This window comes from Poecilia reticulata, linkage group LG2, assembly GCF_000633615.1.
Source record: "Poecilia reticulata strain Guanapo linkage group LG2, Guppy_female_1.0+MT, whole genome shotgun sequence".
Classification (NCBI taxonomy): domain Eukaryota; kingdom Metazoa; phylum Chordata; class Actinopteri; order Cyprinodontiformes; family Poeciliidae; genus Poecilia; species Poecilia reticulata.
The window spans coordinates 33,639,851-33,653,992 of NC_024332.1; the positions used below are offsets into that span (position 1 = coordinate 33,639,851).

General features: G+C 36.9%; 3 protein-coding genes across 4 annotated transcripts in view; 1 reads left to right on the forward strand and 2 right to left on the reverse strand.

Annotated features, from left to right (window-relative positions):
• Positions 1–2,903: 2,903 nt before the first annotated feature.
• On the reverse strand, positions 2,904–4,830 carry tmem169b (transmembrane protein 169b). The gene is made up of 2 exons (XM_017307883.1): positions 4,449–4,830; positions 2,904–3,877 (listed from the first exon to the last, which is right to left on the reverse strand). Exons 1-2 carry the CDS (start codon positions 4,720–4,722, stop codon positions 3,243–3,245), a joined length of 909 nt encoding a protein of 302 aa, XP_017163372.1. The 5' UTR covers positions 4,723–4,830; the 3' UTR covers positions 2,904–3,242.
• A 1,709-nt stretch (positions 4,831–6,539) lies between these two features.
• Positions 6,540–12,896, forward strand: LOC103461652 (uncharacterized). 2 transcript variants are annotated; one of them, XM_008403940.2, is made up of 16 exons: positions 6,540–6,810; positions 6,993–7,049; positions 7,200–7,326; positions 7,448–7,537; positions 7,617–7,804; positions 7,887–7,929; positions 8,015–8,108; positions 8,203–8,335; positions 8,448–8,512; positions 9,161–9,214; positions 9,570–9,629; positions 10,593–10,774; positions 10,863–10,998; positions 11,084–11,125; positions 11,208–11,235; positions 12,105–12,896. In XM_008403940.2, the coding sequence occupies exons 1-16, from the start codon at positions 6,759–6,761 to the stop codon at positions 12,227–12,229; spliced, it is 1,476 nt and encodes a 491-aa protein (XP_008402162.1). In that variant the 5' UTR covers positions 6,540–6,758; the 3' UTR covers positions 12,230–12,896. The 2 variants fall into 2 exon arrangements, with proteins under 2 accessions (XP_008402162.1, XP_008402163.1); XM_008403941.2 differs by lacking the exon at positions 9,161–9,214.
• Positions 12,252–14,142, reverse strand: part of pfkla (phosphofructokinase, liver a) — a 14,029-nt gene continuing 12,138 nt past the window's right edge. Inside the window, exons 20-22 of the mRNA XM_008403942.2 lie at positions 14,024–14,123; positions 13,833–13,938; positions 12,252–13,727 (exon numbers count right to left, since the gene is read on the reverse strand). Of these exons, the coding sequence (XP_008402164.1) occupies positions 13,580–13,727; positions 13,833–13,938; positions 14,024–14,123 (354 nt within the window). The 3' untranslated portion in view covers positions 12,252–13,579. The remainder of the gene's footprint in view (positions 13,728–13,832; positions 13,939–14,023; positions 14,124–14,142) is intronic.

Genomic DNA, 14,142 nt, shown 5'->3' on the forward strand with positions numbered 1-14,142 from the left:
CATGCACTTCCTCCTGAAGGCAATTTAAAGTGACCAATTAACCTAACATGGAAGCCAAACATCAGCAGTGAAAATGGAAGCTGTGGCCTGGATTTGAACCCAGGATCTACTTGCTGAGAGGCAGCAGAGATAACAATGTTTACATGCATTTACAGAAAATAAGATCTGGACACTATTGGCTGTTTTAGAGCAGGAATTGAGGAATAGAGTAAGAAAATATCCCACCACTGTAATGTAATGATGCAACGCTTTGTTTYAATTTTATTCTTTGTCTTCCATTAGGTGGATTTACAAAAAGTGATGTGGAAAACAGATTCAGTCCCAAACCACATCCATTTTTTTCATTGTAAACAAAAACAGCATACCCAGAAGGGGGAGGTCATACATGGTTACATATTCTCAAACACACCCCAACAGATGACTTACCAAGCATTTAAATAATCTGATTCATCTAAACCCAATATCTACTCATCTAGTCTATGTCAAAGTGCTGGAGTGTAAAACACATACAGTAGCTTAAACAACTTGTCAAAGGATAACAGAAATAAATCAGGAAATGAAGAGAGAATATATAAAATACGAATACATGGGAATCTGACGAGATTTCTCAACTAGAAAACTACGAATGAAACAAAACAATRCGATTCAGATCATTCACAGTTCATTTGTTGGTGCTTAAATTGAGCAAAAACSTGACAATAAAATGAAGTTAAAAGTAATGGCTGAACAAATCTGTTTATCTTTTTCTTGATTGGCTTTGACCAGTGATTGACAGGTCAAATACTGAATTTTATTTCTTTTYCTCTTCAGTCAAAGCATYGTAACTAAAATCTCCCTTATTTTCCAGCGGTTACCGYATCACCAAACCCCATAATGCATAAATGAGTGTAGACAAAAGCAAATAAATGTATAATTTAAATGGAAATAATCATGTAACCTTTTTTATTTTCAGTTGTATTCAAGAACAAAACCTTCTTGGATATTCACTTTGAATGCACTGTTTTAAAGTATTTTTAGGAACTCCAGACATCCTACTGAATGCAAGTGGAATAAAAMAATTATTCAGAATATAACACCATATTCCCATGGACCGTCAGTGATCACTCAATACTCATTATTACACTAGTAAGCCAAAATTTTGGCTTATTTCAAAACTACACTGGTAAACATTGTGGTGTCTCTATGCATAGGAGGGTTGACTGAGCCTTCATTTGCAACAAAACTGTTCRAACTAGATAAATAATACAACTTTAAAATAAACTATGACACTAAAACGGACATGGAAAGTATAATTTTTACTACGCCAGGTATACACACTAAGGCTGACAACATACAGAAAAAAAAAACAATCTCACAAAATAGAGAACTGATGGTGGAAAACAGACTCTTTAAAACGCAAAATAATGTTTCAGTCAACAATGTGTTAATATTGTCTTTTCCCACTGCAACMGTTCATGCAGAGCCTCCTAAGCAAGAGGCTTCTTCTATAAAATCCAAGTGATTACAGCGACTTAAACAAATGAGTGCTGCTTTGGAAGTTACACAAGTCATTGCACAGCAGTCACAAATGTTTATTACAGATATTTACAGATCAAGTGAAACTTGGTTGTGATGTTGAGTTTTCCGTGTTACTGGATCTCCAGCATGGCTAYCCGAGCCAAGGCCAACGTGAAGTGAAAAGTCTCTGAGATTGGTTTAGTAATCCCTGGTAGCTGTTTAATGACAAAAGTTGAGAACCATAAAAACCCCTGATAACCGGTTATGCTTATAGTTTAATAAGAGTTTGCAAGAATAATTCAGCACCTAAAGACAGTTTGGGCAGTGCATACTGAGTTATGCAGTGAAGAAATGTAGTTGAAAAGCTTTTAAGCATTTTTTCTTAAACAAAATAATGATTATGAGGAAAATCGTCTGTCTTCTTTTTCAGTTTAATAAAAGAAATATAAGATTCAAATGAAGTCATATGTTTACAACCAAAAGGAGGAATTATGTCAAATTACAATTTCCAAAATCTGTAAATATATTTTCTGACAAATTAAAACTTCCACGTGCTTGTCTTGAATCTAAGATGAAAAGTTAAAATGACATCACCATTTTATTTATGCCAACATAAGTAGGGGACCCTGTAAAAAATATATATCTCCTGAACCTTTTCACATTTGACCAAATAACAACTACAAACGTCAATGTATTTCTACATGTTTTTCAAAATTTTTGCACATAAAAACCTGAAAGTATGGCATACATTTTATTCACTGCTTACCGTAGTGCCCATGAATAAAACTGTATTCAGAACTGATAAATAGTTTCAGTTTTAAGTAATCTAATCTCATTATAAATGCAACAATTATTTAAAGGTCTGAGATGTTAGATCAATCCTGGTACTCAAGGCACATGCTTTAGACACTCCTGCATGCTTTAGACGTTGATGATTGCAGTTCTGCAAAAGCTTGTAAATCAGTTATAAATCAAAATCAAGATTGTCGAAGCAGAGAAACACTTAAAAATGCCGGGCAATGTGCCTTGAGGGCCAGAGTTGGGGAAACTTAAATTAGAGAACATTAGTGAACAAATAGAAAGAAGATCCACTGCTCAGGAGGGATAATCTGTTGCCCAGGCAACTATTACAAATCTGTCTTAAATTTGAAAGAGTAACAAGAAGAAAACCAGAGTTGAAGCCGTATGTAGTCCATCTCCACTGTGCTGTGGAGATACTTTTCTTAAGCAGGAACAGGGAGCCTGGTCAGAGATGACGAAAAGCTGAATGGAGCTAAATACAGAAGAAAACTTGCTAGAAGYTGCAAAACATTTGACACTGTGGCAGAGGTTACTTTTAGAGARGGTTGATATTCATAAACATGCAGCCAGAGCCACACWGGWRKGGWTCTRWTSWGWRWATGTTCATGTGAGAGTGACGTTGTCAAAGTCCAAAGGTATAATTAACAAAGAATCTGTGAAAAGACTTGAAAATAAATATTYACTGATAAYGTTCGTTAGTCTAATCGYACKAAGCTTGAGTTATTGTTTTAAGAATTGACAAAAATGTAAGTCTCTAGACATGCAAAACTGGTTAACATATACAATACTTGCAGCTTTAAGTGCAACAAAAGGTGGATGTTATGTTGGTTAATCACATAAAACTCAAATAAAATCCATKAAAGTTTGTGGTGGTAACCTGATAAAATGTGAAAAAGGCCTTTGAATGCAGTTGCACAGCTCAGCAAATCAGCAATGCCCCCGCCTCAAACTGATGACGTCTGGGCAAATTCACTGGGTGCCTTGCTCTGCAGAGTCCCAGAAACCGTGTCGGAGTCGAGCAGCTCCACAATGCTGTAGGGGGAGCAGTCCTCCAGCCCCAGCTTCCCACAGGCCCAGCCACAAAAGCCTTTCTCCAGGTCTCGCACCGCCAGCCACCACTCACTGAAGGCCCAGGACACCTGCACCACGGCTGAGTATAGAGCCAGAGACAACGCCAATGGCATGATGAGCACAGGGTAGAAGATGATGAGAAAGGGACAAATGGTAATCTTGTGCCAGAACGTCCGCTCCTCGTTGTACACCAGGAAGACGTTGTACCAGGTGAGCGTGCCGTAGTAGAAGGAGGTGATGAAGGAAAGGAGGAAAACCACAGGAGCGCAGGAGATGCTCCACAGCACCACATGGGGTCCCTGGCACACTCCTAAGGTGCACTTGCGTTTGTACCCTTCCCCAGCCTCACACTCCGCATCAAGACGCTCCTTTGACTTGGCCAGATCCCTGAGTTCCCTCTCTGTCAAAGTGACATGAATGTCCACCACCTGGCCTTTCTTCTTTCCTCGAGTGATGGTGCCAGTAAGCGTCACGTAGCGGCTGTCTGGGGGAAGGTTCCAGTCCCTTTCTGTTCAGAGATAAAATTAGGTTTGACATGAATAACATGTCAAACATAGAATTACTGTCAAATATACAAGTTATTTATTAATTAGATATGTAACTATTTTAATCGCAGGGTTCAAGTAATCCAGATTTGGAATTAAAAGTAGATCAGAGCTGTGCATGCTTTAGGGCTTGGCTAATTTTTAGATGATAGGTTCCATACAATGCACAGTACAAAAGACCCCAGCATACTTTTCAACTTATCTTGAACAGCTGTGTTTATACTGAGATTAAGTAAGACACGTGAAAGAAGTGTACCAGTGTACCAAAACAAAGTGAAAGAAGGCTGAAAATGAAGGCCCATTACACATTTAAGATTTGTATATATATATAAAAAAAAAAAAATAGAAAACCATGTCATTTTCCTTAAAATGATGGATTACTTAGTGTGTGTCTGTCAGACAACATTCCAATAGAATACATTGAGGGTTTTTGATCGTGACTAAATATTAAAAACACAAACTTTTACAAGGCACTGTACAGTCGTCATTATAACTTGTGTCTTTGACTCTATCACTACTCAACAACCCTCTCACCTTCTCCTGTTGGTGTTCCCAGGAACTTTGCTCCCTCCTCTGTGCTCCTTTCCCCTCCCTCCTCGCCGCTCTGCTCCTCTCCTGGTGCTCTCTCCATTTCGGAGCGGTAYACGATGATGGACTCTGGACGGGGCTCTTTCTTCTTCCTCCTCTTCCTCCTCATAGATGGCCCCACTTCTCCATCATTCCCCTGGCTCACTGACACGTCTGATCTCAAGGAGACCATCTGAGGGCTGCTCTCCCCTTCAGTGTGAGATTCCTCTACCTGTGCCATCCTTTCCTTGAAACCAATTAACTCTGAATCATAGGCTACTTTTCTGATGTGTTATGTGTGGGTTGAAATATTTGTCCCATCTACTGCATTTACAAAAACTAAATGTAGATTACTAGAAGGTAATCCAAGCACAGAAAACACACACAAACACAAACAGAGAGGAAGAGAGCCCAGTTAGAAGAAGCTTACTTGTTATTTAATCCTCAGTGTGCAGGCATTCTCAGCTGAATTTTACACAAAACAGCTAATCTTTTCTCCATGTCCTGCTGTAGACTGTTTACATCCAGGAAATGGCATCTATTTCCATATGGATGAATAGGGAAAACGGCACCGGATGTAGCAAAAACAAAACAGGAGCCTGGATTCGTACAGGTTAGAAAGGMTTTTTTGATTTGCATGACTGTCATGATTATCWGAGCACATCMTTATTATCTTGCATCCTCCTTAMAGACATGTATATGTATCAAAAACACACGAAAATAAACAGAGCGTTCAATAAGAATGCATTCTTATAGGAGAGGGTAAAATCGACAATGTAACCCTCATACAGCTGATTCCCCTCCCATTTAAATCCCACCCATATGTCCGCTCTTTTGTCTGTAGACATCAGCCGGTGTAAATCTGCCACTGTCTAAAAATGCTTCCAYTGAAATGCAGGCTTACCTCTAAAAGAACAGACGAGMGGCRACCAGCAAACCGGGACAGTGTGAGAATAAACCAGCGGATCTCTCCGATACATCGCAAGAACACACAAACACACCCCAGTGCTGTGTTTCTGAGCATACAGATGCGCTACGCAAAAGGGCTTCTAGAATAGGACTAATCCCGCCCCTACGCAAAAACCTCCCAAATCCGACCAATCCACACTATCCTTGATCCCTGCTCCTGCCACAGCTTCTCCTCTGCTTCTGGAGAGGAGAAAAAAACAGGAGCAAAATTTGGATACAAAAGACTATTTTCACTTTGGAAGCCCGTTAACTCCAAATGAAAGACAACATGGTTTTATACGTACGGAAGAGGATTAGGGCCACTGGAAAAAAATAAAATAAAACAATTCTGACTTTAATCTCAGAATTCTGAGATTAAAGTCAGAATTCTGAGATTAAAGTGAGAACTGTTTTTTTCCCCAGTGGTCCTAATCCTTTTCCGTATATACGTCATATAAAACTTATACAAATTTAAGATAAAAAAAAAAAATTATAATCACGATTTAAGATATAAGGCAAAGTCATTTTCAGTGCAACAAAAAGTAGAACTACGAAATAAATTTTTWAAAATTGCCCCAATTTTGATTCTAAATTAATCATTTTGAGTTTCTAACCGATTTCTAAGTCATAATTATGGGAGACAGAAAGATAAGAAAAAAATAATTKGTTTGACAAGTGGGTTTCAGTTGTAACAAATAATAGAAAGTACAAATGAGTTTGAAGGGYACATCCATAAAATAGGGTCATATTTTAATTCAAACCCAAATGTTTGAATTTTAGATATTTATTGACAACTTTATTATTGGTCACGAGGTTCAAAATTACAAAAAGGTAGGCTACTGTAACGTCCAAAATTTGGAAATAAGTTGTGCAAGAAGCCATAATTACAAGTAAAATATGTCATTTTAAGTTAAAATATTTCGCCAGAGTCTAATGTTGAGACTTCATGTTATCATTAAAAGGAATAACATATTTTTCTATATAAAAAATAAATGATGAATTCATCATTTAGTGATGAATTCATCACTAAATGAATTCATCATTTAGTGATGAATTCATCACTAAATACTGCGTTGAGGAAGAGTAAGCGACAGTTGCCATGGTTACTAACCTAAATCTGATAGTCGTCATGACCACACCTCCAACATTTGTTTCCTTTGGCGTAAATTATTTTTAATCTAAAATTGATTTTAACGTGAACTTGTATTTTTCTATATTATTAGTGGCTTAATTAAGTTACCACATTATCACTCTTTTAGCTTTAAACTATAATTTTTCATTATAATTGAAATTTKTAACTGTTAGCGCCGTTGGCTAGTTCAACCTAACATGAAGGAGCAGCATTTACTCGACAATATTGATAGTCTTGTTTTTCAATTTGGTAAGTTTATTATGTTTACAACTRTATCTTCATTAAACTTGTTTGGGTTTTTATTGTTAGCACTTTTGTTAGCACTTTCGGACTTTTGCTAATGAAGTGTAAGCTAGTTGGAAACTAGACAGTTGTTGGGGTCGATATCWTTTACACATAAAAAGCAATCAAATAATTTCACTCCTTTTTAGCTGTTAAAACTCGAGAGGCTTCTCAAAAGAAGAATGGAATCCAAAAGCAAATCAAAGGTATGTCTAGCTACACTTGTTGATAAGTTTAACAAATCGTAGCCTGAGTTTTATTAATTGATATCCCCAATACATAACTTAAATTATTATAACTGCATTGTGCTACATGTCCTTGTCAAATTATATTATATATTATATTTCTTTAAACAGAGTGCAGAACTCTCATCACTGAGAAGAAGTCTTACGTTGAAGCAACTCAAGGATACATCAAGAATCTTGAAGAAGAAATTCGAGTGAAGCAGAGCACTGTAACGAGGAATAAAGAAAAAGCAAAAAGGTAACAGAAAATTAAGTACCACAGTGTGCACTGGTCAACATGATCAAATGTATTTTTATTCCAGTTACATTGTAGTGGGGCTTTTATTTACAGTTTTTTTCTGTCATCCATGACTCTCCAGCATGAAGGTGACCAACAGCCTGCTTCTTCAGTATGAACAGACGCTAAAAACAGAACTGGAAAGTAGAAAAAGCAGCTACGACCATGACCAGTAGGTTATTGTATAATTTGATCTGTTGCAAGTTGCATTTAAATGTCTGAAACTGAGTTGTTGATTTTGCACCAACTAGGGAAGTCTACGAAGAGAGGTTTGCTAGCTACCTACAGACACTGCAGTCATACAAAGAAACATATTTCCAAAATCCCATCGCTCAGAAACTCCTCCTGCTGCAGGCTGAGATAGGGACAATTGAGAGTCAAATTAAACACTGTGATGACTGCATGATGATGAAAAAGAAAGAACTGGAACATCTTAGTGGTAGCCCAGTCTTTTCTTTGTAATTTGTCTTTTCTGTGGTTAAGCTGAAAAATTACATATTCAACAATTTGTTTCTGAACAGATCCAGATGCGACTTCTAATTCCATGGAAAAACTACCAGATGGGTTTGTTTTACAAAATTTACAAATAATAAAAAAAAGCTAACTTTTAAAGCTTTTATTTACTAATTAAATGCAATTTTCTTTGCAGTGTTTTAGGCGAACATCACACAACAGAAGAACAGTCCGAACAGACGAAGGATTGCTCCATTGACATGTCATACATTGATCTCAACCAAGCAACTGTACTCAGATTGATCAGTTTGATATTTTCTTACTGCTAACACATTAGTAATTATGGTCTGTAAAATTATATCAATCCTGAACGTAATGTTACAGAGTGACCATGAACCTGCTGCAGAAGTAAACACTGAGCAGATGAGTGAGGAAAACGAACCGCAGGATCCAATCAGCTGCTTCACTGCCTCTGACAAATCAAATGAAGAGCTGTGGTCTCTGCAGCTGTCAGACGGTGAATATGTCGCCCTAGAAATTAAAATAAATTCAGTTTTTTGATTATTTATTCATATGTAAATGTCATCATTGAAGATCACCATCAAATTGTTTTTTTTTTGTTTTTTCAGAGTCAGGTCCACCAGAAGAAATGCACTCTGAGGCAGAGGAAGCAGAAATGTCACAGGAGGAACAGGTTTTAGTTTATTGTCTGATTTTTAGTGGACTGAGTCGCTATATTTTTTTATGCATTAGCAAACTTTCACTCAGATTAACTTTTAGGTTACATAAGTTTAATTTGGACAGCTTTCAAACAGATCTATATTTGTACTATTCTACTCATAGACGTAGGAACCAGRGRCGTGTGTGTGTGTGTGGGGGGGGGGGGGGTGTTGCTCCCCAGTATTGGAGACAGGCGAATTTCACCACAGTCGCGAAAAATATTTGATTTTGAAATCTTTCGCTCGCGTGCTTTTATTTTGAATGTGCATCACAGCGCTCCTTCCTCCTCTTCTTTACCCCCTCCAAACAGCTCAGAGTGTTTGAGAGGTGGAAGTTACTTAACCAAATCATTTTGGTTAAGTAATTTTAATTCTGAAATAATCACACGTCGAATATTTTACTGCTAATCTTTGTCTAAAAGTTAGCTACTCTAGCCACAATGTTTTATTTCACCACAATGAAACTGAAACAGCAGCAAAATGAGCCTTTTTGTTGTTGTTTAAAGTGTAATATCAGTGTATACACACCTGATCATACTCAACTATTTATCAACATCTATAAAATATTATATTACATTATATAACATTATACATTATGTGTATATTATATTGTGTCTCATCAGTTGRATGGCAGAGCTAGAACAGTGAAGAAAGGTGAAGAGATTGAGGAAGCTCAAGTGAGGTCTTCTGTTAGTTTATTGAAATATGTATTAACCGGTTTTATTTTTTAAATAAACTAAACTATTTTATCATGAAAAGAGCAGGGTCAGGGTGTGATGGTATAAACATAATATTAATTATAACAGAACCAGAAAGGAGAACAGGTGAGGACTGATGTCAGGTTGACTTTTATTTTTACTTTTCAGTATTTTTTATAATTATTTCCACACAATTTATAAGGATAATGGTTAAGTTATGATTAGGTTATAAGATGAGTACAACACATGTTTTTTTTAGCTTTAGTTAGTTCACATTCTGATACTGTACGTTAGTATATGTGGTGTCGTTTGTAAATCCATGAATGCTATGCAGGGACATCAGGACCTTGATGCACAGAGTCAGACTGAGGGAGAGACAGGAACAGACAACCAGGTAAGAGACASTAACACATAACAGTAGATGTTTTAATTAAATGTTTGTGGCTGAAAATGACTGCTTGCCTTGATTAAAGACTCAAGGCATTTTGTTCAAGATGAAATGGAAAAGGATGTTTTTTGGGGCAGTTTGCCTCCTTGAGGTMRAAAAAATATTWAAAAAGTAACTTCATTACTCAATGAAAGATCGATCCATCAGTTAGGAAATGCACATCTCTCTTTTCCCTCCATTATTTACGTTTGTGTTGCTGATGTTACACACGAGATGCAACTCCCCCCCAAAAAAGAGCAAAGCAACAATGTATGTTTTTACGAAATAAAATAACACATATAGCAACACACAGTGACTTGGATTCGTAATTAGTTTTGGAGTATTGGATTGTAAATAGTAACGCGTTAGATTACTTGTTCCTGAAACATGGGGTCAGATCAGMGTAACGCTTTACTAGGTAACGTRTTGATGAAAAMCATTGTTTATGACATTTCTGCTAAAGCTATTTACGGATCTGTCAGGTTCCCGATATGTTTGTTTTGCTTTTTAAAAATATGATTTTAGTTCTTTGCACAGGGCTACTTTGTTAAGTGAAATTATGTTCAAGCACGTACACACCCCATGAACATGGGAAGCTCAAGAAATAATGACTTAAAAGGTCTGGTTTAAGCAGCAACTCCAGCAAATTCAAAGAATGTTTTATCAGACATGAGGAATGCAGTAGCAATGTCTGTTTCCTCAATAAATCAGATGAGTGAATTAAATTAACATACGCCAAAAAAAAAAAAATCCTTTACTTTTTTTTTTTTTTACCAGGATGCATTTCTGCATAACCTTTGTACTAACTGTGTTGTACCACAAAAAATAATAATACTGACTGATGCTTCCATTTCTCAAGCCGAATTTTGTTTCTTTCGATTGTGATGTACATTGTCTGAAAAAGAAGTTTTTTGTTTTTCCTGTTACAAGGTGCAGGTTCCCACTTTACCAGATCCAGAGGAGGTCCAGAAGGATGACATGCAGGATGAAGCACCTGATGCAGAGGACCATCAGGAAGCCAATAGTTTTCTTCAAACATCTGAAGAAGCCAATCTACAGGCTCTCTCTTCAACTGAAACATCCGTGTTCTCAACTCCAATATTTACATTCAAGTAAGATTGTATGAGTTGAACTTGACTCAAGACTTTTGAGTCAAGTTGTCAACAGAACCTGAAGAGATGTGTTCTGTTCTTGTTTTAGCTTCAGTCCCACCAGCTTTCATCGTCAAGGCACTCCCGATTCTAAATCTTCAGCTTTTGCGCTCAATCTGAACTCCAATGTTAGCACACCTGGATTTCCTGGATTTGGATTTGATGTTGGCCCGTCCCAGGAAGAAGTAGGAAGTTAGCTGAAGGGAAAAACTAAACCTGACAGGAATTGCTCTTTCTTGGCTTCGGAGTTAACTCTAGTTGTCATTGCAGGACTCCTCTTTTGCTTTTTCTGGCTCTTTTTTCAACGACAAGGTGAGGTTTACATTACAAGGTATTCTTTAGGCATTCGTATATCTGGAGAAAAGATACTGAGGGCTGTTTGTCTTCTTTACAGAAAGCCACAGATGCTAAATCTTCAAGCTGTAAGTATCTATTCAGAAGCTGTTTTGTTATATTACCTCTATCGGTGCATCCCAATAACTTAAAATGTCATTAAAAAGTTTATTTCAGTAATTAAATTAAAAGTGAAACTCATGTTTAGATTCATTGCAACTAGTGAGTCCTGTTCATGATGTTTATTTTCAATACTTTTAATAACTATGGCTTACAGATAATAAAAACAAAATTCATTTTCTCAGAATCTCAGATTAACAAAAAATAAATAATACTTAGGTTGGGACTCCTTTTGCATGAATTACTGCATCAGTGCAGTGTAGCATTGCGGTGATCAGCCCGTGGTCCTACTGATGTATCCAGTAGAGCCACATCTCATCTTCCTCTTGTCATTACTGCGCAGTTTCTCTATGGGGGTTAGGTCAAGTGAGTTTGCTGGACAGTCAAGAACAATAAAACCATGATTACTGAACCAGGTGTTGGTACTTTTGACAATGTGGGCAGGTGTTATATCATACTGGAAAATTAAATCAGCATCTTCATAAATCTCTTAACAGTCAAGTATGGTAAAATCCCCCCGGTAGACGGCAGCACTGCGGACTTGATTAAACAAAGTTGACTGTAACTAGCAGATGACAAAACATCACTGACCATGGGAACTTCACATTAGACCTCAAGCACATCAGATTCTGTGCCTCTGCACTCCTTCAGTCTTTTGCAGGATTTTTATTTCCAGAGAGATTACATTTTTTATTTTTTGTTAGCTGTGAGAACCATGCCCATCAAAATGAGAAATTAATTTTTGAAATATATCATTCTGTGTCCATATATATATTTAACATTTGAAACCACATTACTGAAACAAATTAACTCTTCGATTTGGGATATGATTTTCTAGCTACTGAGTTCCTGTTTGACCAACCAGAACAAAGTGAAGACTTCCAGTTTGACTTCACAAGCAAGAGTCCTCAGTCAAGCAAGAAAAACTCCAAAGATGAGTTTCCATTTTCATTCAACTTCTGAGAAAAGAAAAACCACACTATAGTACTTTGTGAATTGAGTTCCTGTTTATTTCCTTATGTTGTTGAGCTAGCAGTGATTTAAGTTCCTGAATTCAACTGTTTGATATAAAGGCATATTTGGGTTAATCACATAGCAATGTATACATAATAGTGTCATACTTGGATATATATGTGCATCATTAATATATACTTAAAACACATCAGAAGTTTATATTTCTTTATAGATTCATCTCTGTAAAGTACAGTAGTTGTAAAGTTTACATGTTTTAAATTGTAATAAAGTATTTGATAGGTTCAGAAAATTCTGTTAATTTGAATTAATACTAGATATGTTGCTTCAGTCACACAACCACACAATATACATAAACATGAATATATAAAAACAGAAAATGACAATCTTAAGGGTCCCTTGAGTTACAGTCACATTAGCCTCACAAAATATTCAGATAAAAATCACAAAACGTTTTTAAGTTTCTTAATTTTTAGAAATGACATGTTCAAACATGATCAGAATTATTTCTTTCACTGAAGGCTCCTCCTTATACGTCTTATGGCTCAGAATGTACGCATTTCCTAGATGTGGATTTAAAAGTAAGAGATTTATACTGCAGCATCTACATTCATTTGTTGCAATACATGCTATTCAATAAAAGTTCTGTAAAACTTTGGTTTGGTGGCACATCTGGTTGTCTGTTCTATAGCAGCAATTTGAGTAGAAAAAATCCTTACAAAGAAAGTACAAAATTTCTCTGTATTAAATGCGTCAGTTGATAAATGAATACTGTAAATTATGTCACTTGATCTTAAATAGTTAATATTACACTGATTAGAGGTACTAAAAAAGTTTTTAAGAAACAGTCCCATTTTCATTCAAGAGTAAAGTGTCTGAACTTCAGAGGGTACGGCCTGAACTTTACAGAAACAGGAACCTGATTCTCAGGGCATCTGCAGTTACAGACATACAGTAAATAATAGAAAACATCTTATATTTCAGTCACGCTAACGCAAAGACATCATATCTACAGTAAATATGCTCCACTGCAACATTATTTACATGAATGCCAAAAGGTATGACGACAGCTTAGCACAAAAATATAAGCGTATGACAAGAAACTAAGAGTTCTTGTTTCTTAGGTAAAGTTAAGGCAGGAGGAATTCAACTGGAGAAAAACATATCTACACTCTTAGTGGATGTTGGTCCATATGCAAATAGGAATTATTTCCCACTAGTTCACTCTGGCTAGGTTTATGAGGGAGAGCACCAAAACACCTCACTCGTGAGTGAAAATGGGACAAAGGATGGATAGATAAGGGTCCAAAAACTGCATACAGAAGTTTTGCCTCAGGGAGCCTAGTATCCAGCATCAATGCTGATGGAGCGCCGAGTCACATGTTCCATCTCTCCAGGGACATATTCAACAAAATTGGTTTGATACCTGGCCAGCATCTTCAGCATCGGTCTCAGGTTGAACCACCACTGAACCTTTGGCATCCGGTGCCTGAAAAGCAAACAAACAATATCCATAAATGATTTGGTTTAAAGTTTTTAACAAAAAAAACAAAAACAAAAAGCAGCTGTTTTATATGTTTTTCAAAATACTTACTCAAAGTCAGTGCTGGCCTTCAGGACAGTTACAGGAACGAATGAGACGACCTTCCTGTTCAGGCCAAGCACACACGCCGTTTCTGGGGAGTTGGCGAACACGCGGCCTGGAGGGGAAACGATGGCATCATAAGCAAACGTCTGCAGCATGGTTTAGTGCTTTTATTTTCTGGGAGTGTAGCGTAACCCCACCTTGTCGGAAGCTTTCAGTCAACCTCTCGGAGAGCCACTGGATTGCCTTCACACCCAACTTGGTGCCAAAGTTCCTATCAAAGGGGGAAGGTGCTCCTCCCTGCAGCACAAACGCACAT